Here is a 26,516-nt window from a genome sequence, read left to right as displayed (position 1 = left end):
TTGAGACATCTAATTATGGTGAAATGCGCGCGCCGAATCACGCAAAATTTTCTCGAAGCGTAACCGGCGACACCAAAGAGGTTATATAACCTTCTCGAGTGTAACCCGTTATCCGCACCGGTGCCGTCCAGCCGGGGACCATGACCTCAACGCGCTTCGTCCAGCCGGGGACTGTTGCCTCAACGCACGCAAGGCTCGCACACTCGCGCGCTCACTGCTCGCTCGTCGGCAGTGAGCGCCAGCGCCTCCGCTTCTCGGCAGCCAGCGCCTCCGCAGAGAATGGCCACTTCCTTGCCTGCCGCTTCCAGAACACGCGGCTTGAGCGGGCTCACAATCTTTTCTTTGTTAGCGCTTTCCATTTCATTTCGTATTGACATGCCGAAAGAAAAGACATCGTGAGGCGCTCGTTGCACGCGGTGAGTTTCGCAGTTTACAGATGCTTTTTTCAACTGACGGAAATGTGCTTTTCTGCAGAGCGCGCGAAACTTCAGTATCAAGTGAGATGCGATGCCATGTAACGCAACACGTCGCTACCAACAAGCATATTGCAAACCTGAAGCGAACGAAAAAGGGGACATCGCAGCTCCTACTGGCAGAGGCTTTCGGCGGTAGTGCGACAGCAAAGGAATCGTCATTTGCCTTAGAGTTGTGTCAAGCATTTTTGGCGGCAGATATCCTATTGTGGAAACTAACCAACAGTGATCTTTGCAGCTTTCTGGGAGAGTACACCAAGGAGCATGTTCCATATGAATAACACTTCGTAAGAGATGCGTAATAGAGTGCTACGAGGATACTGTCTCCAAAATCGGAGATGAGATTGGCGACAACTACATTCGGGAGTCAAGTCGACGAAACCACGGAGGCTAGCGCAGGTATGTGGCCAACTCCATCATCGGAACATTGACCCAGCCCAGAGAAAGACGGAGGAGATGTTCTCAACGCAGATATTCTTCAAAAGGTGAGCCATTCGACGATAGCGTGTTTTTTCTCTTCATCTCTGAAGCTTCTATGGCCAGGAAATATTCACTATGAGAAGGTACTCTTGTTCGTCACGGATGGGGCATCCTACATGTGCAAGGAAGGAAACGGACTGACGCTTTTATACAACAAGATGATTCACCTGACCTGCGTTGTTAATGTAATGCATCTTGTCGCCGAATCTGTCCGGCTCTCTTTTACCCAAGTGGACGCGTTAGTATCTAGCCCGCAACAGGTGTTTCTTAGACCTCCGTCATGAATTGCTGTTATCAGCGCCACAGCAGCTGACATTCCTCTGCTGCCAAAGCCTGTTTTGACTGGATGGGAAACATAGATTACGGAGCAGTATATTATGCGCGGTACTTTGAAATGGTCAAATCTGTCTTTGAGGAAATCAAGGATTACGCTGCGTGTGTGACCAAAGCAAGAGCTATGTTCGAAGAGGCGAGTTTGGAAATAAGACTTGACATACATCAGTGCAAACACCTCAACATGACGGAAAGGACGACAAAGTTGAAAAAGGCTGGACTCTCAATAGATGAGTTATTGAAGGCAGTCGAAGGCAGTTGCTTCTACGAAGGTGCAAAAATTGGTGCAAAAAAACAAGGTGCAGAAAACAAAATGCCCAACGTAATAATCACATCTCACCACAGAGTGTTTTCGCGCCGATTCTAGAACTTTAACTTCCGTTGTTGCAACGATTAAGCTGAACATCGGAGGCGGATATTTAGAATAAGGGAAGCTCAGTGACACCTGTCGAAAGAAAAAGTTGTTAAGTTTGTGGGGACGCTTTCGTCCCCTGCGTTCGCTTTCCCTCAACGCGCTAGTTCCCTGTGGTTAGCTCCTCCGCAAAGCACTCCTCTCGGTTCGGTGACTTTCCACTAACAGGGGAGGGCGCTCGCGTCGCAGCGACACCAGCGCCACGGATGGCGTTTTGCTGCGCGCTCGCGGGGAGCTACGGGGCCTCTTCTCCCTCGGCACCGGGAAGCAAGCGGACGTTTCGCTCGCGGCTTCGCTCTTCGTCGACGGGCGCCTCTTGGCCGGAACTTACTCCCGCCAAGCCCGTCCCGCTCGACCTCGAAGTTTATCCCTTTGCCCTACCGTGGGCGGACGTTCGCTCGTAGCCGTGCTGGTGAGTCGGACATCCTAGATTCCTCAGTGTATTTTGTTGCTAGCTGGCGTTATTGTTGCTATAGCAATAAATGCTTTGTTTGTGTCAGCCAGTGTGTCGTTCCTTTGTTCCCGCAGAGCAAGGCCCGCCGTGGTCGGCGTGCGCTCGGTAGCGTACGCGACCACGGGGTGGGGTCCGCGCGGCTTTGAACTGTGTCAGCCGTGCTTAAAAAGGGAGAACGTGTTTATCTCTCCCCTATTTAAACCCCACATCTGGCGCCCAACGTGGGGCCTGCTCTTGGAACATTGGACGACAGTCTGTTCGGTTCGAGGAACGCTCTTTGTCCGGACTTGACAAGTGCTAGGCCTAGAGTGAATTTTGATCGCTAGGACCTGCGGCATGCTTTCTTGAGTGCGAGGTGTATTGCGCTGCAGCATGTTTGAACTTTTCGACATGCTCAGCATGTTTTTTTTGTGAAGTTTTCTTCCTGGAGTTTCTTCAAGAACCACTTGGTCCGCATCGAGGGAGCGCGAGGCCTAGCGCCCGCGGAGTTGCCGAGCCCGAAGCGAGTGAGTACGGAAGCCGCGTGGGTGGTCCGGGTTTTCTGTATATATTTTCTCGCTGTCTCTTTTTCGACTCTGGGAGTCGCGGCTCTGGGAGCCGGGTGGCCTGGGGCCACGGGTGCAGTAACGAGCTCGCTGGTATTGCAGCTCGGCACCGGGCGTTCCGACACCGTCAGATACGGTGGGCGCCGATCGCTCAAGCTGCTTTGTGCAGTGAGCGGGGAGGACCACCCCACAACGCTGATGTCTCCTCGCGGCTGCGCGCACGAAACCCGTTTCGGGTCTTTCTTTTGTTGGGGGTCATCGACCGCCACTATGGTAGTGAGGCCTAAGGCTATTCATAGCTGCCTGCGCCATGTCAAAAGTGACACGACCACCGGACCGTGGTGTTGAGAGGGGGCGCACTTTGCTGGCCGCCTGTTTTTTTTTAACCTCGCATGAACCGAGCATTCTCGTTCAACTCAAGAAAGGGCTTTGTTCACTCGAACTTTGCGTTGCACAGCCGCCCGACACGTTTTGCTAGCGAGTTGAGCATTGAGCCACCAGGCCTTTGTGTACGCCGTTTCCCCTCCCGTGACCTACGTTAAAGGCATGCGGAGTGTGTTTCGGAAATTTTACAGATCTGGAGCCACTCCGGCTTGCTGTCCTGTGCACATCGTCTCGCTGCCGCCTGCTGCGACGGAGCGGCTTGTATCCTGTTCGCCGCATCCGCCCGGGGCAGCCGTGGCGAGACCAGACAGCAGCCACCCCTGGCTGCTGTTGCCCTGGCGACTACGGCGGAATCTTGGCCTGCAGTGGTCAACCGGCCCTCCTCTTCGCGGGCCTGCGGGCACATAGCCCGCGGGCCATGCGAGCCGTCCCAGCGGAGACCTTCACGCCGCCTTCGGAATACCGCGGAAGACTGCGTGCACGCTGTCGGCGTGACCTCCGCTGCAAGACCTGCCTCAAGTGCATGAAGACCAGGAGACTCCTCCATAGCATGTAACTTGCAGGCGCGGGGGTCTATTTAAGGTTGGGGGGATGTGGGGACGCTTTCGTCCCCTGCGTTCGCTTTCCCTCAACGCGCTAGTTCCCTGTGGTTAGCTCCTCCGCAAAGCACTCCTCTCGGTTCGGTGACTTTCCACTAACAGGGGAGGGCGCTCGCGTCGCAGCGACACCAGCGCCACGGATGGCGTTTTGCTGCGCGCTCGCGGGGAGCTACGGGGCCTCTTCTCCCTCGGCACCGGGAAGCAAGCGGACGTTTCGCTCGCGGCTTCGCTCTTCGTCGACGGGCGCCTCTTGGCCGGAACTTACTCCCGCCAAGCCCGTCCCGCTCGACCTCGAAGTTTATCCCTTTGCCCTACCGTGGGCGGACGTTCGCTCGTAGCCGTGCTGGTGAGTCGGACATCCTAGATTCCTCAGTGTATTTTGTTGCTAGCTGGCGTTATTGTTGCTATAGCAATAAATGCCTTGTTTGTGTCAGCCAGTGTGTCGTTCCTTTGTTCCCGCAGAGCAAGGCCCGCCGTGGTCGGCGTGCGCTCGGTAGCGTACGCGACCACGGGGTGGGGTCCGCGCGGCTTTGAACTGTGTCAGCCGTGCTTAAAAAGGGAGAACGTGTTTATCTCTCCCCTATTTAAACCCCACAAGTTTTGACCGCCTCAGTATTTCACTCGGAACCATGCATGCCCATTCGATTTAGTAAAATGTAATACTGAGAAGCCTAGTGCTGGCACACTCTCATTTGACGATTTGCTTATACCTGATGCGATTGCACCGCACCGGATCTAATGTTAGAACCAGATTCCGGATATCGTTGAAATTTGGATCAGCTCAAAAGACGAACACAGAGAAAGGAAACGACACACACGGATATGTCTGAGCTTGTCCCCAGTTCTTTAGTTGTGGCATTCAGTCCATGGACGACGGAGTCATTTTCGCATCCGCTACGTGGGCTGAGCCATGGACAGTCGTCCTCACCTTGGGCTCTGAGTTTATCCGCAGAGCTGGGGCAGTAGGGGGCTGCTGGACGAAAACCGGGCGTCGGTGGCACCCACGTGGCGATAACTCTCCAGACACAGGCTGGGGCTCGAGCTGCGAATCAGGATTACATAGGGTTAGGGGCCCAGCTTCAGCGCATTTATCCGTTATTCAAAAAAAAAAAAGGCGGTATGGTACCGCATGGTACGGTATGGAATGGTATTGTAATGGAGGTTTGACATATGGTATGGTACGGTACAGTATGGGAGGGTTGACGTCCCGGAGCGACTAAGGCTTAAGGGACTCCGTGGTGGAGTGTTCGAAATAAATTTGAACGACTGAGATGTGTAATGGAGAGTGACATCGAACAGCACATGGGCGCTTTTTAGTTTTGCCTCCGTCCAAACTCTGCCGCCGAGGCCGGACTGAAAACGAGTCCTGCGGCTCGGAAGTGGAGCGCCCTAGCAACCGAGTGCTATCAAAATAATTTTCTATTACAGCCTGTACATAATATAAAAGAAGCATACAACTATCGTATAGTATATTGTCACGTTGTAGTGACGGCAGTCCAGCGGTCAGGAAGGCACCAGAAATACTTGCAAACGAAGCTCTTTATTTGGGCTGACTTGCGCCCGCAAAAGAACTGACTAACTCGGTGGCGGCGTAAGCAACAAGCGTGCTCGTCAATCGTCGAACCATAGAGAAAGATATTGGTAAAGAGCGGACACTCGGCGAAATCTGGCCCCAGGAAATGACGCGCAATCCTCCTCCTCCACTAGATAATCTTCCAACTCCAGGATGGCGCCACCAGTCTCTAAACGCGCGCGCGCGCGCGGGCGGGTAGCCATAGAGAAAGATATTGGTAAAGAGCGGACACTCGGCGAAATCTGGCCCCAGGAAATGACGCGCAATCCTCCTCCTCCACTAGATAATCTTCCAACTCCAGGATGGCGCCACCAGTCTCTAAACGCGCGCGCGCGCGCGGGCGGGTAGCCGGCGCGGCGGCTCAGACCCATCCGAGTGGCAGACAACGGAACATCGTGGGGGCTGTTTTGTGCGCGTGAAAGCGTGCGGCGTATTTGTTCGTGCGGGCAGACCGCAATTTTTTTCGTCTCTCTTGCCCTTCGACGCAGAACTCCTCCTGTTTATGACGGCGGCAAGGTGAGAAATGTTTATTTGTGGAAGTACGCTGTATTGCATGCAATTTAGGCGGCCGCGCCGGCCGCCGGTGCCTGTCTGCAGTTCGTGAAGCGGCGCGCTCGCTCTGTGGCCAGCCGGCTGTTGTTCACGGCATTCTTGCAGTTTGTGACAACGTGAAGGAAGGAATGTTGTGTTTTTGCAAAAGTACGCTACATTTCAAGCACTTTATGCAAAATTACGCTGCATTTCGAGCACTCTAGCTTAGTACGCCGGCGCAGTTGTGAAGGGCGCGCGCACGCTGTGTCATGCTACGCCGTGGCGGGAGCGGCGGGAGGAATGATGCAGCCTCGCCGGTCGGTGCGTAGAAACAAAAAAAAAAACCTGCCCACGGCCTGTGGCCCGACGCGCTGTGCCTAGCGGTTAGTTTTGCTTGGTTTCGCGCTTTCTCGGGACGTCACGTTTTTGTATGGCCCCCGACAATATGTAACTTCTTATGGGTGACATTTGTCGGTGTAAGGTTAAAATGTACTACTTTTTTGAAAGTGGGCGAACGGCGAAGACGACCGTTCCCGCGCAGCAAGTACGGGACCGTAGTTTTCTAGACTGGTGGAAAAAAAAAGATGATGCACGAAAAGCAAGCTCAAAAACCTTACTCTTGTAGTACGTATATATGTATGTAGTACGTGTGAAAGAGTCCGTTATCTGCGCTCCTGGAAACGCACATTTCGCCCGTGCATTGACAACACAGGGATGCGCTTTTGAAAACCGGCAAAAAAAGGCAACACGTCGGGCTTTCTAAACTCTTAAGAGCTTGAAAACCAAGAACTGTTGCGCCGATAGTTTAATTTTTCTATGCTTCTTAAAACATACGTTGCACCCGTGTATTTCTCAGTGCTTCTAACACATTGTGTACTTCTGGTTCGTAGTCCGTGTTGTGGCCGTCTTTGTACGAAATATTCTCGAACAAACCGCGTACTCTGCTGTCCACCTAGGTTTTAGAAGGTAGACAATAACGTCGGGGAATGTAGAAATGCTTGCAAAAAGCTGATTGGTATCTGCCGTGTAGTACGGTATGTGTATTGTACTTTGCGCAACGACGTTCAGCACGCGAGTTTCGCAAAAACATGTTTACTCCGCTCGTAATTTCGTTCCCTCGCCGCTTTCGCACCTTCTCACTGTTTACAGAGTTACAATATAAGGTGACTGAGAATGACCATACTTTCGAATTTTTCAGGTGATGCCACCCGTCGGCAACACCTGCTGTGTGCCGTGGTGCCGCAACAGGATCACCTTGAGCAGGAGGCCAGGAACCATTTTCCGCATCCCACGGCTTTGTTTATGTTGCACAAAATAAATGTTCTCATTTCACTCAAAACCTGGTGTTCTTTGTGGAGTGCTAATATTTGGCAAAGGCTGTGATGCAGCTGCGTTCATGGCTGATCAAAAGCACTCGAAATCTATTTAATTATACGCTGCCAACGGCGCAGCGGGGCGCGGCGTATGCTAACATTCAAACCGCGCGCCCCTGAAACCGGAACCGGAAGTCGTCCCAGGCAGCGAGGCGCAGCGCATGCAGCCATTCAAACTGCGCGCGTTGAAACCGAAACCGGATGTTATGAGACTCCGCCCGCTTGGTGCGCTGCAGTCAAATGGGCCGCTGGGCCCTATGGGAGTGTCCGCTCTTTACCAATATCTTTCTCTATGGTCGAACTACGAATGCCCGCTGCTCGCGGCATCCTTCAATTTAAAGCCGGCAAGGAAACTTCCAGATAGCAGGACAAGATCATCTAAAGTAATCTGGAAAAACCTAGATGCAGCCTTTCATGGCTGCGATCAATCGAGATTAGACTGGTCGCTTCTCGCGTGACGAACAAAAATGATAACAACCCTTTCCTGCAGCCTTGAGCGTGAACGAACAAACACTACAATGATACGCGGCATTACCCCCCTCCCAAAGAAGCATCGTCACGATGCTTTAAAATGAAAATAAACACGGAGAATGCAAAGTTCGAGTCCTTTAGCGTTCATAATAAGATTTAAGGGCAGCGGTAAAAGCTTCAAGTCCTGCCGTGTCGTCGTCGGTGTTGTCGTAGTTGTCGTCGTTGTAGGAGTTGTCGTCGTAGGGGTCGTCGTCGTAGGGGTCGTAGTTCTCGCGTAGTTCTCGTCGTAGTTCTCGTCGTATTTCTCGTCGTAGTTCTCGTCGTAGTTCTCGTCGTAGTTCTCGTCGTAGTTGATGCATTGTCCTGTGTTCCCGTTCATGTATGATCTTAGTTCTTGCGCTCAGAAGCAACCTCACCTCCAGAGGCTGCCTTACTCAGTTCAACCGTCGGGGGCTGGAGGGCGTCCACGCACTGCGTAGCCTCGGCTAGGAGATACATAGCGCAGGGACGGTGGCGACGGGCAACGTGATAGGCGGCTCGGCGATGAGCATTCTTCCCGACGCAAAAACTCTTCGATTTCGGCTGGTCGCTGGCTGGGTCGGGGTCGTGGGGCGTCGTAAGAAAATCCTCTTATGCACATTCTCCTGTATGGGCAGTACCGGAGAATGTCACCGGCTTCTCCGCAGTGGAAGCATAGTTGGCGGCGCTGGTCGGGTGTTCTACACTCGTCGCATTTCCTAAGCCGTGTGCGACGCTCGTAGGACGGGCGAGTTGGGGCGAGAGGGCGGCGCTCCAGCGCAGCTGGCTAATGGCGATAGGGGCTTAGTTGCCGTCGTCGAGGTGCAGGACGGCGCACTGCTGCGGCGTAAGTCATGGCTGGAGGCTCCAAGAGGCTGCGTGGTAGACTGGAGTCAAGTCCTCCCGTGAATGACTCGAAGGGCTGGCGTCACGACTTGTAGGGGGTGTCCGGAACATGGGAGGCTACCCAGCACCTCCACCAGATGTCACGTTGTAGTGACGGCAGTCCAGCGGTCAGGAAGGCACCAGAAATAATTGCAAACGAAGCTCTTTATTTGGGCTGACTTGCGCCCGCAAAAGAACTGACTAACTCGGTGGCGGCGTAGAAAGAGAAGTTTATTTTATCTGTCATAGCATAGAAAATACAACAAAACAGATGAACTTAATTCTCTGATCATTCAAGCACATGCGCAGTGACGCAGCACTGAGCATGTCAGTAATGCAGTAAAAATGCCGATACTCGACCGCCGCGCAGGACGATAAAGTATGTCGACCATTTGCGCAAGAACTCAGCCTCGCTCATTGACAGAGCGTCCATGCATGCTTGTTCAAAGAGGCGCGTGCGCAGGCGCTGCAACATTGGGAACATTGTTCTTTGCGGACGCCCATTTAAGGATGCCACTCCACGCTGCCGCCACAAAACGAACATGCCGACACACAAGAGCATATTTTGAAACACTTCGGGAGAACTAGTGCGCGCTTCCAGGCGGGTTAAAAACATGCGTGACACTAATGTCCAAAAAGTGCGTGCAACTACACACTCAAACATTGCGTGCTGCAAAGTTTCAAGCAGACCACACTGCGGGCATCGGGCGGAGGGCGCCACGCCCCACGCCGCAAGGCGGTCTCTTGTGGGCAGGACCCGCCAGCCTCGCAGCCAGCCGAAGTCCCTGACATCTGCAGGAAGCGTAGCTGAGGTCAGTTGGCGCCAGCGTGCCCGTCTCGTTTTCTGGAGTTGTTCGCGGGTCAGCGCAGCGACCGTTAGTGCTTCACACATTCTGGAGGGTGGGGTTTCATCAACATCCAGATCGGGCACGCTGGCAGTCAACGACGTCAGTGTGCGACGCACATTAACGAAAAATGCCGGCGGCTGCTCGGCTGTAGGGCCAACCACGTGTTGTGAAAAAAACACGTTACGCGCTGTACCCAGAAAATATGTGAGGAGTGTTCTCCCGGGATAGTCTGGGTTGCGTACAAGATCTCGTACTCCTCGCAAGGTGAGCACATTGCACGTGGTGCGGATACAAGGTATACCAAACCCACCCATGTACGATGGAAGGCGCATGAACATTCGTGACACAAGTTCGGTTTTGCCCGCCCAAACGAAAGAGCCACAGGCCGAGGTTAGCCTGCGCGCAAACGTGCGCGGTGGGTTCGCGACGCGGGCGACAAAAAAACATGCGGCTAGGATTGTGGACTTAACTATATAGCAGCGCTCTGCCATTGAAAGGCGGAAAGTTGACGCCACCGAGAGGCGTTTCTCAGCGTTCGTGCGGAGGTTAGTCCAGGTTTCGTGGGCTACTTCTCCGCTGGCGAGGAATACTACTCCCAGGACTTTCACTCCCTGCACCCACTCCACCTTGCCCGCAAGGTTCGGTGTGAAGGTGCCAAACCTTAGTGCCTTGCTTTTTCCCCTGTTCAATAGGGCCCCAGATATCTCGCTGTACTCGAGAAACAGCCGCGAAAAAGCGGCGTAGCTATCCTCGTCCTTGAGGAAAAGCGACACGTCATCGGCGTAGGCCGATACCTTGATTTGGCCCTGGCCAGGCAGAGGGAAGCCGCGTATGGATGGGCTGTCGTTAATGCGCCGGATGAGTGGATCCAGGCACAACACGAAGAATGTTGGGGAGAGAGGGCATCCTTGCCTTATGCCCCTGGTGACTGAGAAGGGAGCGCTCTGGTGGCCGTTTACGGAGAGACGAGCATTCAGGTCTGCGTAAAGTAAGCGCAGCCTGCTGACAATTTGCAGAGGGAATCCGAAGGCTTCAAGGACTCCGAACAGATACGAGTGTTCCACCCGATCGAATGCTTTCGCCTGGTCTAGTGAAACAAAGCACCCGCTGAAGACCGTCCTGCTGGCAAATGTGAACAGGTCTCTAGTGAGTGCCAATGCATCAAACACAGAGCGGTCAGGCACGCTGCTGGTTTGAGCCCGGTGGATTAGGTGAGGTAGGATCGTCCGCATTCTTGTGTTCAGTAAAGATGTGACTATTTTGTAATCTGCGTTGAAGAGGCTTATGGGCCGCCATGCTTGCGGGTCGGAGGGGTCACCGCCCGCTTTCGGAATGAGTATGATGCGACATTCGCGGAAAGAGTTTGGACGTAACCCATCCGCGAGGAAGCCGTTGACCATCTTCAGGAGCGCTCCTTGGATCTCGTAAAAAAAGTTTGAATAAAAACTTGTTGGAATGCCGTCTGGACCGGGGGCAGAGGCTGCATTCATACTCTGCAGGATGGCGTGCAGCTCTTGGCTTGTGGCTGGTGCGCAAAGGTTTTCATGCAACTCTTCAGCTACTCGTGGCAAGTTTCCAAAAAAACTTTGTAGAAGCCCGTCATAACCATCTTGAAGATGTAGCCAACTGTCCGTAGAGAACAGGTTCGAAAAGTGGCTTGCGAAGATCGTGCAGATATCGGCCGTGGTTTTGCTTTGGGTGCCGTCTGGGAGTGTCACGAAAGGCACAGTAGCGGGAGCGAATTCCTCTGCCGTGCCTGCGCGTACGTGTCGTAGCACAGCCGGGTCTGATATCGGCCGCCCGAGCTGGTGTGCACGACTAGCTGCCCGTGATGACTGGCAGAGCAACACGTGGTAACGTGCTTTAAGTAGACTCAGGTAATCGCTCATGGCAAAGGTTAAGGGTGCTCCCCTTTGCACTATACGGATGCGCTTGAGGGTGTCATTCAGTGCATGAGTTACCCGGCGTCTGCGGTCTTGACCGGCCGCCACCAGGGTTGCTTGCCAACGAGCCTTGAGTGTGTCCCATGAATCAGTCGCAACGAAGCTCCTGCACGATGCTGCCAACGCAGTACGCAGCGACGCCACGCTTTCCGGGTCCGCCAGTAGGCTCGTGTCCATGCGCCACGTAACAGTACGTGGGGTGTCCTCACCAAAGTCGAGCCTGACTGACAAGGGGTGGTGATCGGAAATCACCGGCGTGCCTGCAGGGAACGCGAGAACTTCGCAGCTAACGACAAAAGAAGCGAGCTCTGGTGGAAAATAGAATTTGTCTATCCGACTCGCTGACTGTGCTCTCTCAAACGTCGCTCCAAAGGCATCCCCGTGAAGCTGCACCCACGCGTCAGACAAGCGGAACTGAGTCACGAGATCGCGGAGCGCGGGGGCACCGCAATAACGGCGACCGTGACCCTGTCCGCGGACGTCACGGTCGATGTTAAGTACACAATTGAAGTCACCGACGATGAAAGTGGGGTAGGGATCAAGGAGGAATGAGTCGAGGCGCTCAAAAAAATCAGAACTATTAGTCCGCCGTGCTGGCGCATATACAACCAACGCACGTACCCGCCGCTGGTTTAGTGTGAAGTCGACCGCAAGAGTGCGGCCGTCCAGCCCGAAAGTGCAATGAGCACCCGCGCGCAGGCAGGGGTTTACAAAAACGACACCAACACCGCACATATGAAAATCAGTCAACGAAAAATAAGCAAAAACAGAAAACCGGGTGGTGAAATTCAGCACATCAAGTGAAGTACGGAAGTTGCATTCCTGTAAAAACAGGATGTCGACGCCCCTAGCCCTGGCAAAGTGCATCACCTCTCTCTGTCTGTCTACGGATTGAAATCCCCGAACATTCAGGGAGAGGAGATGCACAACCGCCATGACTGCCAAGAGCACCGACGGCATAGCATACAACCTAAAGAGCGCTGCCATGGGCGGCGCTTGGCGCGCGCGGCACTTTTTTGCTAGAACGTTCGTTAACAGTCCCTTCGGATTCCGATGATTGGGGGTGGGCACGTTTGAAGTCTGGTCGGGAAAAGTCCATGTTTTCGGGGCCGTCGGCGCTTGTGGCCTCGCTCACCGGTTGCTGCGTGGTCTTGGCGACGCTCGCAGCTGAAGCCGATGCCGACGCCAGGGTCGCCGATGGGAGGGTGTGGCTGGCTGGTGACGGGAAGCGCGCGTCGTCCGCACCTCCAGGAGTCGTCGTTCCTGACACCTGGCCGCACGTCAAGTCGCCTGTCAGGCGAAGCGGCGTGACTTTGTCCGGTACGTCCACCAGGTCGCCCGACGCCACGCTCGACTCATCGCCGCTGCTGCTCTCGGTGTTGAAGGAAGCTGTGCGGGGTAGCGGCGGCAAGGGTTCCGCGAAAACAGCACCGAACGGCTCCACCTCGTTTGAAGGCGTCCCCTCGAGCTGCTCCTTCACGGGCACCTCCATCGCGGGGGCGGGTTCGGGCTCCCTCGGGCGGCTGGTCGTTGGGTGCTCGTCGGCAACAGGCGTCCGGACGGTTGGTGGGCTCCGCGTTTCTGCGGCCACGTTGTCCTTACTCGGTTCCTTCCTCGAGGCGGCGGCCGCCGCATAGGACCGTGGCCGCAGGCAGTCCGCTGTGGCGTGGCTTCCACCGCAGCGCCTGCAAGCCGCTCCGCATCCGGCCGTGTCGTTGCCGAACACCTCGCAGCGAGCGCACCGCGGCGTTCGACACTCCGCGCCGATGTGGCCGTCCTGCCCGCAGCGGGAACACACCTTCCGGACGCCTCGGTAGTCAAACATGACGCGGTGGCCCTGGACGGTCAAGAAGTTCGGCACCGCCTGCTTCATCTCGATCCGGACCACGCGCGTCCCGTTGCTGACGTGACGACGGCCCTTGAGGACGGGGTGGGTGATGTCCAGCACCTTGCCGAAAGAGCTCAGTGCCGCTGCCAGCGCCGCGTCTCCCACGAACAGCGGCACACGAAAAGCCGTCACGTGGACCACGGCAGGACCCACGCAGGCTACTGGGACGGAAGTGCCGTTCACGTTGAAGGCGCCTTCCACGAGCATCTTCTCCGCAGCCGAGGCCATGGCGACGCAGAACTTCATGCCTCCATGGTGCTGGAGGCTCTCTAGCCCTTTCGGGCCGACAACCAACTCGATGCCGTCGACGATGTCGTCAGCTGTCGCGTCGGATGTAACTGTGAACGAAAAACAGTGCGCCTTTGGGGGCGGCGCACGGAACACCGGAGGGGCAGCAGGTCCCGGGCCTCCCATGACGTCACGGGCGGCCGACTGGGCTGCTGCTTGAAGGCCAGGAAGTTGCCCGAGCACCGGCAAAGGCACGGCGCCTGGGCTGGGAGGCTGGTTGCGGATCCTCGGGGTCGCAGTGGATCCGAGGCCCGCCTGCACTTGTCAAAACTTCACAGCAAGCCAGCGCCGAAAAAACTTCGCTGGTTCTGGACGAGCTCGGGCAGCAACAAGCGTGCTCGGCGGTCGTCGATCTACGAATGCCCGCTGCTCGCGGCATCCTTCAATTTAAAGCCGGCAAGGAAACTTCCAGATAGCAGGACAAGATCATCTAAAGTAATCTGGAAAAACCTAGATGCAGCCTTTCATGGCTGCGATCAATCGAGATTAGACTGGTCGCTTCTCGCGTGACGAACAAAAATGATAACAACCCTTTCCTGCAGCCTTGAGCGTGAACAAACAAACACTACAATGATACGCGGCAATATATACAAGCTAACTACATATTGTCACGTTGTAGTGACGGCAGTCCAGCGGCCAGGAAGACACCAGAAATACTTGCAAATGAAGCTCTTTATTTGGGCTGAGTTGCGCCCGCAAAAGAACTGAATCAATCGGTGGCGGCGTAGAAAGAGAAGTTTATTTTTTTCTGTTTTAACATAGAAAATACAAAACAAAACAGATGAACTTAATTCTCTGATCAGTCAAGCACATGCGCAGTGACGCAGCACTGAGCACGTCAGTAATGCAGTAAAAATGCCGATACTCGACCGCCGCGCAGGACGATAAAGTATGTCGACCATTTGCGCAAGAACTCAGCCTCGCTCATTGACAGAGCGTCCATGCATGCTTGTTCAAAGAGGCGCGTGCGCAGGCGCTGCAACATTGGGAACATTGTTCTTTGCGGACGCCCATTTAAGGATGCCACTCCACGCTGCCGCCACAAAACAAACATGCCGACACACAAGAGCATATTTTGAAACACTTCGGGAGAACTAGTGCGCGCTTCCAGGCGGGTTAAAAACATGCGTGACACTAATGTCCAAAAGGTGCGCGCAACTACACACTCAAACATTGCGTGCTGCAAAGTTTCAAGCAGACCGCACTGCGGGCATCGGGCGGAGGGCGCCACGCCCCACGCCGCAAGGCGGTCTCTTGTGGGCAGGACCCGCCAGCCTCGCAGCCAGCCGAAGTCCCTGACATCTGCAGGAAGCGTAGCTGAGGTCAGTTGGCGCCAGCGTGCCCGTCTCGTTTTCTGGAGTTGTTCGCGGGTCAGAGCAGCGACCGTTAGTGCTTCACACATTCTGGAGGGCGGGGTTTCATCAACATCCAGATCGGGAACGCTGGCAGTCAACGACGTCAGTGTGCGACGCACATTAACGAAAAATTCCGGCGGCTGCTCGGCTGTAGGGCCAACCACGTGTTGTGAAAAAAACACGTTACGCGCTGTACCCAGAAAATATGTGAGGAGTGTTCTCCCGGGATAGTCTGGGTTGCGTACAAGATCTCGTACTCCTCGCAAGGCGAGCACATTGCACATGGTGCGTATACAAGGTATACCAAACCCACCCATGTACGATGGAAGGCGCATGAACATTCGTGACACAAGTTCGGTTTTGCCCGCCCAAACGAAAGAGCCACAGGCCGAGGTTAGCCTGCGCGCAAACGTGCGCGGTGGGTTTGCGACGCGGGCGACAAAAAAACATGCGGCTAGGATTGTGGACTTAACTATATAGCAGCGCTCTGCCATTGAAAGGCGGAAAGTTGACGCCACCGAGAGGCGTTTCTCAGCAATCGTGCGGAGGTTAGTCCAGGTTTCGCGGGCTACTTCTCCGCTGGCGAGGAATACTACTCCCAGGACTTTCACTCCCTGCACCCACTCCACCTCGCCCGCAAGGTTCGGTGTGAAGGTGCCAAACCTTAGTGCCTTGCTTTTTCACCTGTTCAATAGGGCCCCAGATATCTCGTTGTACTCGAGAAACAGCCGCGAAAAAGCGGCGTAGCTATCCTCGTCCTTGAGGAAAAGCGACACGTCATCGGCGTAGGCCGATACCTTGATTTGGCCCTGGCCAGGCAGAGGGAAGCCGCGTATGGATGGGCTGTCGTTAATGCGCCGGATGAGTGGATCCAGGCACAACACGAAGAATGTTGGGAAGAGAGGGCATCCTTGCCTTATGCCCCTGGTGACTGAGAAGGGAGCGCTCTGGTGGCCGTTTACGGAGAGACGAGCATTCAGGTCTGCGTAAAGTAAGCGCAGCCTGCTGACAATTTGCGGAGGGAATCCGAAGGCTTCAAGGACTCCGAACAGATACGAGTGTTCCACCCGATCGAATGCTTTCGCCTGGTCTAGTGAAACAAAGCACCCGCTGAAGCCTGTCCTGCTGGCAAATGTGAACAGGTCTCTAGTGAGTGCCAATGCATCAAACACAGAGCGGTCAGGGACGCTGCTGGTTTGAGCCCGGTGGATTAGGTGAGGTAGGATCGTCCGCATTCTTGTGTTCAGTAAAGATGTTACTATTTTGTAATCTGCGTTGAAGAGGCTTATGGGCCGCCATGCTTGCGGGTCGGAGGGGTCACCGCCCGCTTTCGGAATGAGTATGATGCGACATTCGCGGAAAGAGTTTGGACGTAACCCATCCGCGAGGAAGCCGTTGACCATCTTCAGGAGCGCTCCTTGGATCTCGTAAAAAAAGTTTGAATAAAAACTTGTTGGAATGCCGTCTGGACCGGGGGCAGAGGCTGCATTCATACTCTGCAGGATGGCGTGCAGCTCTTGGCTTGTGGCTGGTGCGCAAAGGTTTTCATGCAACTCTTCAGCTACTCGTGGCAAGTTTCCAAAAAAACTTTGTAGAAGCCCGTCATAACCATCTTGAAGATGTAGCCAACTGTCCGTAGAGAACAGGTTCGAAAAGTGGCTTGCGAAGATCGTGCAGATATCGGCCGTGGTTTTGCTTTGGGTGCCGTCTGGGAGTGTCACGAAAGGCACAGTAGCGGAAGCGAATTCCTCTGCCGTGCCTGCGCGTACGTGTCGTAGCACAGCCGGATCTGATATCGGCCGCCCGAGCTGGTGTGCACGACTAGCTGCCCGTGATGACTGGCAGAGCAACACGTGGTAACGTGCTTTAAGTAGACTCAGGTAATCGCTCATGGCAAAGGTTAAGGGTGCTCCCCTTTGCACTATACGGATGCGCTTGAGGGTGTCATTCAGTGCATGAGTTACCCGGCGTCTGCGGTCTTGACCGGCCGCCACCAGAGTTGCCTGCCAACGAGCCTTGAGTGTGTCCCATGAATCAGTCGCAACGAAGCTCTTGCACGATGCTGCCAACGCCGTACGCAGCGACGCCACGCTTTCCGGGTCCGCCAGCAGGCTCGTGTCCATGCGCCACGTAACAGTACGTGGGGTGTCCTCACCAAAGTCGAGCCTGACTGACAAGGGGTGGTGATCGGAAATCACCGGCGTGCCTGCAGGGAACGCGAGAACTTCGCAGCTAACGACAAAAGAAGCGAGCTCTGGTGGAAAATAGAATTTGTCTATCCGACTCGCTGACTGTGCTCTCTCAAACGTCGCTCCAAAGGCATCCCCGTGAAGCTGCACCCACGCGTCAGACAAGCGGAACTGAGTCACGAGATCGCGGAGCGCGGGGGCACCGCAATAACGGCGACCGTGACCCTGTCCGCGGACGTCACGGTCGATGTTAAGTACACAATTGAAGTCACCGACGATGAAAGTGGGGTAGGGATCAAGGAGGAATGAGTCGAGGCGCTCAAAAAAATCAGAACTACTAGTTCGCCGTGCTGGCGCATATACAACCAACGCACGTACCCGCCGCTGGTTTAGTGTGAAGTCGACCGCAAGAGTGCGGCCGTCCAGCCCGAAAGTGCAATGAGCACCCGCGCGCAGGCAGGGGTTTACAAAAACGACACCAACACCGCACATATGAAAATCAGTCAACGAAAAATAAGCAAAAACAGAAAACCGGGTGGTGAAATTCAGCACATCAAGTGAAGTACGGAAGTTGCATTCCTGTAAAAACAGGATGTCGACGCCCCTAGCCCTGGCAAAGTGCATCACCTCTCTCTGTCTGTCTACGGATTGAAATCCCCGAACATTCAGGGAGAGGAGATGCACAACCGCCATGACTGCCAAGAGCACCGACGGCATAGCATACAACCTAAAGAGCGCTGCCATGGGCGGCGCTTGGCGCGCGCGGCACTTTTTTGCTAGAACGTTCGTTAACAGTCCCTTCGGATTCCGATGATTGGGGGTGGGCACGTTTGAAGTCTGGTCGGAAAAAGTCCATGTTTTCGGGGCCGTCGGCGCTTGTGGCCTCGCTCACCGGTTGCTGCGTGGTCTTGGCGACGCTCGCAGCTGAAGCCGATGCCGACGCCAGGGTCGCCGATGGGAGGGTGTGGCTGGCTGGTGACGGGAAGCGCGCGTCGTCCGCACCTCCAGGAGTCGTCGTTCCTGACACCTGGCCGCACGTCAAGTCGCCTGTCAGGCGAAGCGGCGTGACTTTGTCCGGTACGTCCACCAGGTCGCCCGACGCCACGCTCGACTCATCGCCGCTGCTGCTCTCGGTGTTGAAGGAAGCTGTGCGGTGTAGCGGCGGCAAGGGTTCCGCGAAAACAGCACCGAACGGCTCCACCTCGTTTGAAGGCGTCCCCTCGAGCTGCTCCTTCACGGGCACCTCCGTCGCGGGGGCGGGTTCGGGCTCCCTCGGGCGGCTGGTCGTTGGGTGCTCGTCGGCAACAGGCGTCCGGACGGTTGGTGGGCTCCGCGTTTCTGCGGCCACGTTGTCCTTGCTCGGTTCCTTTCTCGAGGCGGCGGCCGCCGCATAGGACCGTGGTCGCAGGCAGTCCGCTGTGGCGTGGCTTCCACCGCAGCGCCTGCAAGCCGCTCCGCATCCGGCCGTGTCGTGGCCGAACACCTCGCAGCGAGCGCACCGCGGCGTTCGACACGCCGCGCCGATGTGGCCGTCCTGCCCGCAGCGGAAACACACCTTCCGGACGCCTCGGTAGTCAAACATGACGCGGTGGCCCTGGACGGTCAAGAAGTTCGGCACCGCCTGCTTCATCTCGATCCGGACCACGCGCGTCCCGTTGCCGACGTGACGACGGCCCTTGAGGACGGGGTGGGTGATGTCCAGCACCTTGCCGAAAGAGCTCAGTGCCGCTGCCAGCGCCGCGTCTCCCACGAACAGCGGCACACGAAAAGCCGTCACGTGGACCACGGCAGGACCCACGCAGGCTACTGGGACGGAAGTGCCGTTCACGTTGAAGGCGCCTTCCACGAGCATCTTTTCCGCCGCCGCAGCCGAGGCCATGGCGACGCAGAACTTCATGCCTCCATGGTGCTGGAGGCTCTCTAGCCCTTTCGGGCCGACAACCAACTCGATGCTGTCGACGATGTCGTCAGCTGTCGCGTCGGATGTAACTGTGAACGAAAAACAGTGCGCCTTTGGGGGCGGCGCACGGAACACCGGAGGGGCAGCAGGTCCCGGGCCTCCCATGACGTCACGGGCGGCCGACTGGGCTGCTGCTTGAAGGCCGGGAAGTTGCCCGAGCACCGGCAAAGGCACGGCGCCTGGGCTGGGAGGCTGGTTGCGGATCCTCGGGGTCGCAGTGGATCCGAGGCCCGCCTGCACTTTTCAAAACTTCTCAGCAAGCCAGCGCCGAAAAACTTCGCTGGTTCTAGACGAGCTCGGGCAGCAACAAGCGTGCTCGTCAGTCGTCGATCTACGAATGCCCGCTGCTCGCGGCATCGTTCAATTTAAAGCCGGCAAGGAAACTTCAAAGATAACAGGTCGAGATCATCTAGAGTAATCTAGAAACAAGTAGATGCAGCTGTTCATGGCTGTAAACAATCGAGATTAGTCCGGTCGCTTCTCGCGTCACGAACAAAAGTGATAACAACCCTTTCCTGCAGCCTTGAGCGTGAACGAACAAACACTACAATGATACGTGGCATTATATGTTAAGCCCCAGATACCACAAATTGACATTCCGGTAACTAATACAGAGGAAAAACCTATAATCATCAGCAGGATAGAGGAATTCATGCATTACAGAAAATACACATCAGCAGGTTAGGATATTTGCATGAACGATAACATAACGCGCTTACTCTTGTGGGTAAAAAAAACGGGAACTGCCGCACGTTTCAGGAATGTAGTGCATATAGGTTTATAGCATTCGTCAGTATGACTGATGTGAATAAAATATTCTGGGGACACCTGGGCAATTCTGGTGTGTGAATGCAAAAGCATTTGTACTTGACGCTAAGAGTGTCGCTCAGTCGATGGGCGACTTGGGGGGTGAACATTGTTTCGCTGCACGCTTCGCCGCGTTGCGACTTCTTCAGCAGTGACCTGCCGGATCTGTCCGCCCTTTCCTGTCAACTGAAGATATAAACGCGAGTGATTCAATTTCGGATGATAGGACTGCATAAGCCGCGCTTACATGAATAGGAAATTGGGCAGCGTATTTCCTAGTGTATCCCGCATAGACGATACGCCACTGTGTACATGTACCACATGAGGTCTGCCGGGACGGTGACCCGTCGTCCAGTGTACGCGAGGGAGGGGTACAGCCGCCCCGATCTTGAGCGCAGTCTGCTTTTGTTATCCACCTTAGAGGGTACTGTATAGCTACTGCAGGGTGGAGGAAGAGGGGCGGCTCCAAATCTGTTTCAATACATCACCAAAGTCTACTTGCCTTTCTAGATCGAGCCCTGCTTTGAGAAGGCTCTAGGAGGGTGTATGAGGGTGTTCGGAGTTCACTTTCCTGCTTTCCTGCTCACTTTCCACAGCTTTCTGCTGACGGCTGGGTTTTCGCACATCGAGCCAAGAAACGCTCTCGCCTTGAACGCCGAAATAAAAAAAATTGGCAGTGGCTTAGCTCTGGTTAAGCCTGCATATACAAGGGAAAAGCTTTAGCTACGCTTGGTTTCAGGTCATGGCTGTCGCAGTTCGCGCACAATGCACTGGGAGCACCACGATAACGGTGGAGGCGTTCGGCCGTCCACGCACAGGCAGTGCGGAGTCGCAGGAGGAGAGGGTAATCGGTGCGGTTAAAATTCAGGGGGCACTTTGGCTCTCTAATGTGCTGCAAGGCGAAAGCGTTTCCTGGCGCACTGCTTGTTTTTTGTTTTATTTTTCATATTTTATTTTCTTTTTCATTTTTTTCGTTTTTGGTTTTTGTTAATTTTTAATTTTTTTTCATAATTTTTTCGTTTCGATTTTTATTTCTGTTTATTTCCTTATTTTTAGTGTTCTTATGTTATTTCAGTTATGTTATGTTAGTTATTTTTAGTGTTCTTATGTACATAACCTGACAGAAGCATACAACTATCTAATAGTATATATACAAGGTAATTACATATATTTGTTAAGCCCCAGATACCACAAATTGACATTTCGGTGACTAATACAGAGGAAACACGAGAAAAAATCTATAATCATCAATAGGAAATAGGAGTGCTTCACAGACAATACAAAGCAGCAGGTTGGGATATTTGCATGAACGATAACATAACGCGCTTACTCATGCGGGTAAAAAAAGCGGGAACTGCCGCATGGTTGAGAAATGTAGTGCATATTGGTTTATAGCATTCGTCAGTATGATCAATGTGAATAAAATATTCTGGGGTCACCTGGATAATTATTGTGCGTGAATGCAAAAGCATTTGTACTTGTCGCTAAGAGTGTCGCTCAGTCGATGGGCGACTTGGGGGGTGAACACTGTTTCGCTGCACGCTTCGCTGCGTTGTAACTTCGTCAGCAGTGACCTTGCCGCCTCCGTTCGCGCTTTGCTGTCAACTGATGATGTAAACGCGAGCGATTCAATTTGGGGTGATAGGTCTGCATAAGCCGCGCTCACATGAATACAACAGTGGGCAACGTATTTCTGTAAAATAAATTTTAGGTTCTTCTTCTTCTTCTTCTTTGCACCATAGGTGCCCCGCCAGAGACGGGTGGTTTCAACTTGAAGACTTGAAGACACAGGGATAACAAAAAGGGATACTTGAAGTTTTATATACAAATATTTACAGCGTGTAGAAGTTTAGACACTCGAGACAAATTAACGGCACAAGGACAAACAACAAAAAGGGCAGAACTGGCTAATACTAGGGGAGGCCCCTACTCGGCGTTGCCGAAGATGCGTTGCATCTCACCTTAGCATAGAACCCCGCTTCCAGCTCCGGGGCCCGGTTTTAAAGACTTAAAGGCCCGGCCCACATTTGGTGGCTTCCAATCATGTTACGATGTTCACATGATTGGTTTATCGAGAGCCTGGCCAGCCCTCCAGCTTCCGTAGGGCAAAACGCCCTTTCCACAAACCCAAACGCACGGTCGTGTCAAATGAAAATAAACACAAATATACATTCGTGCTCGGTACCGCGTGTCGGGTGGACACCCGTACTTCCCGGCGCGTTCGCGAGCGGCCGCGTTCCAAGAAAGGAGACGCTCCGCTTTGAGTGCCCCCAGCCGCGTTCCGATGACCCCCGCGAACGCTACCGATACCTTACACGCCCTTCCCAAGATTCTACAAAGGGCTCAAATGGCACTTTTAGAATTACAAACAAAAGGGATCGGTGTCTGACACGAAACTACCCTTCGGGTGACATAACATAAACAAAACGTACACATTCAAATGTGCGTTTCACACCTGTAAAACCAGCACATTCACCGAAGTCCAAGCTGTCGCGATGCGACCAGTTGCACCAACAAAACCAAAAACAGGTTCTTCTTCTTCTTCTTCTTTGCACCATAGGTGCCCCGCCAGAGACGGGTGGTTTCAACTTGAAGACTTGAAGACACAGGGATAACAAAAAGGGATACTTGAAGTTTTATATACAAATATTTACAGCGTATAGAAGTTTAGACACTCGAGACAAATTAACGGCACAAGGACAAACAACAAAAAGGGCGGAACTGGCTAATACTAGGGGAGGCCCCTACTCGGCGTTGCCGAAGATGCGTTGCATCTCACCTTAGCCCAGAACCCCGCTTCCAGCTCCGGGGCCCGGTTTTAAAGACTTAAAGGCCCGGCCCACATTTGGTGGCTTCCAATCATGTTACGATGTTCACATGATTGGTTTATCGAGAGCCTGGCCAGCCCTCCAGCTTCCGTAGGGCAAAACGCCCTTTCCACAAACCCAAACGCACGGTCGTGTCAAATGAAAATAAACACAAATATACATTCGTGCTCGGTACCGCGTGTCGGGTGGACACCCGTACTTCCCGGCGCGTTCGCGAGCGGCCGCGTTCCAAGAAAGGAGACGCTCCGCTTTGAGTGCCCCCAGCCGCGTTCCGATGACCCCCGCGAACGCTACCGATACCTTACATGGGGGGTGAACATTGTTTCGCTGCACGCTTCGCTGCGTTGTAACTTCGTCAGCAGTGACCTTGCCGCCTCCGTTCGCGCTTTGCTGTCAACTGATGATGTAAACGCGAGCGATTCAATTTGGGGTGATAGGACTGCATAAGCCGCGCTCACATGAATACAACAGTGGGCAACGTATTTCTATAGTGCAACTCGCACAGACGATACGCCACTGCGTACATGTACCACATGAGGTCTGTCAGGACGGTGACCCGTCGTCCAGTGTACACGAGGGAGGGGTACAGCCGCCCCCATCTTGAGCGCAGTCTGCTTTTGTTATGCACCTGAGAGGGTACTGTACAGCCACTGTGGGGAGGAGTAGGAGGGGCGCCTTCAAATCTGTTTCCGTACATCACGAAAGTCGACTTGCCTTCGTAGATCGAGCCCTGCTTTGAGAAGGCTGGTAGCTCCAGGAGGGGCGATGAGGATGTTCGAAGTTGACGTTCCTGCTTTCCTGCTCACTTTCCACAGCTTTCTCCTGACGGCTGGTTTTCGCACATCGAGCCAAGAAACGCTCTCGCATTGCAAGCTGAAATAAAAAATTATCAATTGTTTAGCTCTGGTGAAGCCTGGACATACAAGCGAAAAGCTGCAGTTATGCTTGGTTTGACGTCATGGCTGTCGCAGTTCGCGCACAATGCACTGGGAGCACCACGATCACGGTGGGGGCGTTCGGCCGTTCACAAACTGCCTGCATGGAGGTGGAGGAGACGGTAATCGGTGCGGTTAAAATTCAGGGGCACTTTGGCTCGCAAGTGTGCCGCAAGACGAAAGCGTATCCTTGCGCACTGCTTGTTTTTTGTTTCATTTTTCATATATTATTTTTTATTTCATTTTTTTTCTATTTTAGTGGGATATTTTTTTATTTTTATTTTTCATGACTTTTAATTTCTTTTTATTTCTATTTATTTCCTTATTATTATTGTTTTTATGTTTTTTGTAGTTATTTTTTATTTCTTTCTTTTGTTTTTTTACGTTTTTATTTTTTGTTCTTTTAATTTCATTTATCGGAGCCATGCGTTCACTAGTTGCGCCTTTAATCATGCTCAAAGCTTGAGCATTCGTGGCGGAGTGGTGTCGCCTCCACTTCAAACGCCTGAGGCCCTGGTTCGATTCCCAGCCTCGACGCATACAAGTAGGGCGCGGCTCCATCTTATTCTGAAGTAGGGCGCGGCTCCATCGGAAGGTCAAACGGTGGCAAGGAGGAGCAGCGCGAGCAGCGGTAGCGGCGGCGCACATGCGCAGTAGCGCGCGGCTGCGGCGAAAGGTCCGGTTGCGGCCACCTGCGCGGCGTGTGACGTCACTCGGTTTCGAGCATGCGCAGAACTGGCAAATCTGTGCAGCGGCTCACGGCTCAGGCGAAGCTCGGCTCCGACCCACTTAGTGAAGCTTCTCGCTTCAAAAGTCCGAGCTGTTACTGAACTAAAAATTCTTATGCCACGACGCAGCACTTGTACAAACGGCACGAAAACGAACCAGTGCGGTCTCTTAAACACCTGAGGAATGGAAGCAAAGCACCGACGTTGATGACGATGTGAAAATAGTACAGTTAACTCCTACGCTTTGTCCATGGAGGTGTTGCAGGCACAGGAATGAAAAATATATTAGCTATGTCATTGAGGTACCGTTGCTTCAATGTACCACATGGCTCTCTTCCATCTCGCTAACAGAAAACTATGGGGGCAATTTTGGCAGCCTAAAGTTCGCTAGGCGAAAGCCTTTGTCGCTTTGATTCAACTGCCAATGACTGCCTATGTTTGTTACGGCTGCACCGCTTGGGAGCCATCTTCCTCGACTAGCTGTCGCGGTCGCAGAATCACCATCACGGCGCCTCTGAATGCAGCAGTAGGGGAGGACTCCGGATCACCTTTGACTACCTCAAACGCACCTTCACGCGCCTGCCTTCAAGAATGTCTTGCTTCATGTTAACATCTAGAGGGATACAGTGACTGCATCTTTGCTTTCCATATTACCTCCATCTCAAAGGACTGGCAATCTCATTTTTAATTTCACCAATTGCTTTTTTAGTGCCCAATTTTTCACGTTACATTTCTACAATTCCGCAACATGACAACGCAACTCAGAAAAAAAGTAATCTGGTAGTGAGGTAGTTTCCCTGAAAGAATGAGTGTTGAAAATGCACTTTATCCCAGTCACGTGTCGTCCTTCACTTGAAATACTCAAACACATATTGCTCTTTCTTCTATTCGCCAGCTTTAAAACAATCTGTACGGCATAAAAGAAGAGCAAACCCCTGCTCTCTGGAAATAATAACATCAACAGCGTAATTGGGGGTAAGAGAGAACCCCCCCCCATCCCCGCACATACACACACGTTCTCCAGCTGCTCACTTCACACCCATATTCGAGCGGGCCTAATTATGAGCGGTTCTGCTCACCTCTGAGTGCAGCCTTAGCTCGCCCATTGGTTGAACCGGCCAGGAATCGGGGGAAAACTTCTGCCGGCACCCACACGACGAACGAACGTAAGGCGGGCTATCACCGCGCTGGCCCTCTGCATACGCACTGAGGGTTCGATGGGCACAGACTCTTGCTGCTGCTGAAGGACAGAGAAAAAAAAGATGGGCATTGAGAGCACAGCGGGTACCGTAGACTCTACAGGTGGCCAAACAAGTTTTGGTAACAAGGGTGTAATTCAGTTGCAAGGGAGGTATCACATCCGGCTGCCATTCAGCTAGAAACGAAGGTGTCACTTATATATCTGCAAATGTGAGTACCGTGGACCGTTAGAGAAGACAGCAGATGTCTTCTGCGGTGAGAATGATTTGGCTTCGAGTAAAGATGAGAGGAACGCCTGCAATTACGCGCATTAGGCATTGGCGGGGGTCTTCGTTTTACTGCTTAATTCCGCCATAAACTTAATTTTTTTGCTCTTCCACAGCCACCGCCCTTTCTTTTGAAACTTTACTTCAAACTTGAAAAACCTGTGTAGACTAAAGAAAACAGAACCAAAGCCTATTAGTTTACGCGAATACTCCTTAGAAGTAAATGGCGTACTTTGGGGTAAGCGAAAACTGCCGCTTTCTTCGGCTGAGGCGGAAACGAGTCTAGAAACGAACAAAATGTTCGGAGTCCTCCTCACATGCAGTCGTCATCGTCACTGCTGTCATCAAGTCCACGGCGGGGAAGAAGCGGCGACACCCACGTGGCGACAGCAATTGGCCCTTCATCACTGCTGCTTCGGCACCACGGCCGCCCGCTGCTGCTTGAAGAAGTGGTTTCAAGATAGAAGCAGAACATTACTATACGTCCCGTCTGTGCACCAGCAGGCATTCCTGGTTTAAACACAGGCCCCGCCGCGATGGCTCAGTGGTTATTACGGCGAAAGCCATTAATGGGTCATACTGTCGTTCGCTAACAAAGCGTGTCACACGCGTTTAACTCAGGAACTAAAAAAACATAGACGAAAACCAATGACTGCTTCCGATAGAGGAGAAAAAAACAAACCTAGAAGCCATATTTGATGACTGTAGAAAAATTTGTTAATTAATTATAGGCAAAAATGCCGAAATTGC

At 53.5% G+C, this 26,516-nt stretch overlaps 1 protein-coding gene and 1 long non-coding RNA gene across 3 annotated transcripts in view; both read right to left on the bottom strand.

The window, feature by feature from the left end:
* The window catches only part of LOC149348582 (uncharacterized), a 61,607-nt gene that overhangs the window by 3,232 nt on the left and 31,859 nt on the right, over positions 1-26,516 (bottom strand). The gene's annotated exons all lie outside the window — the stretch shown is intronic.
* On the bottom strand, positions 4,349-25,547 carry LOC149348583 (uncharacterized). 2 transcript variants are annotated; one of them, XM_089585855.1, is made up of 3 exons: positions 25,380-25,547; positions 23,352-23,510; positions 4,349-4,722 (listed from the first exon to the last, which is right to left on the bottom strand). In XM_089585855.1, exons 1-3 carry the CDS (start codon positions 25,404-25,406, stop codon positions 4,540-4,542), a joined length of 369 nt encoding a protein of 122 aa, XP_089441981.1. In that variant the 5' UTR covers positions 25,407-25,547; the 3' UTR covers positions 4,349-4,539. The 2 variants fall into 2 exon arrangements, with proteins under 2 accessions (XP_089441981.1, XP_089441982.1); XM_089585856.1 differs by lacking the exon at positions 4,349-4,722 and adding an exon at positions 23,080-23,287.

This window comes from Amblyomma mixtum, chromosome 4 (genome assembly GCF_055824585.1).
Source record: "Amblyomma mixtum isolate Tamu chromosome 4, ASM5582458v1, whole genome shotgun sequence".
NCBI lineage: Eukaryota > Metazoa > Arthropoda > Arachnida > Ixodida > Ixodidae > Amblyomma > Amblyomma mixtum.
The sequence above is the reverse complement of the archived record's forward strand: the minus strand, read 5'-3'. Positions and strand labels throughout refer to the sequence as shown.

Coding starts and splice junctions, on each gene's coding strand:
- LOC149348583 (XM_089585855.1), bottom strand. CDS start 25,406: ATGGGCGAGCTAAGGCTGCACTCAGAG. Junction 23,511..25,379: donor AGCTAAGGCTGCACTCAGAG/GTGAGCAGAACC, acceptor TTTTTATTTCAG/CTTGCAATGCGAGAGCGTTT. Junction 4,723..23,351: donor GCAGGGCTCGATCTACGAAG/GCAAGTCGACTT, acceptor CCTGATTCGCAG/CTCGAGCCCCAGCCTGTGTC.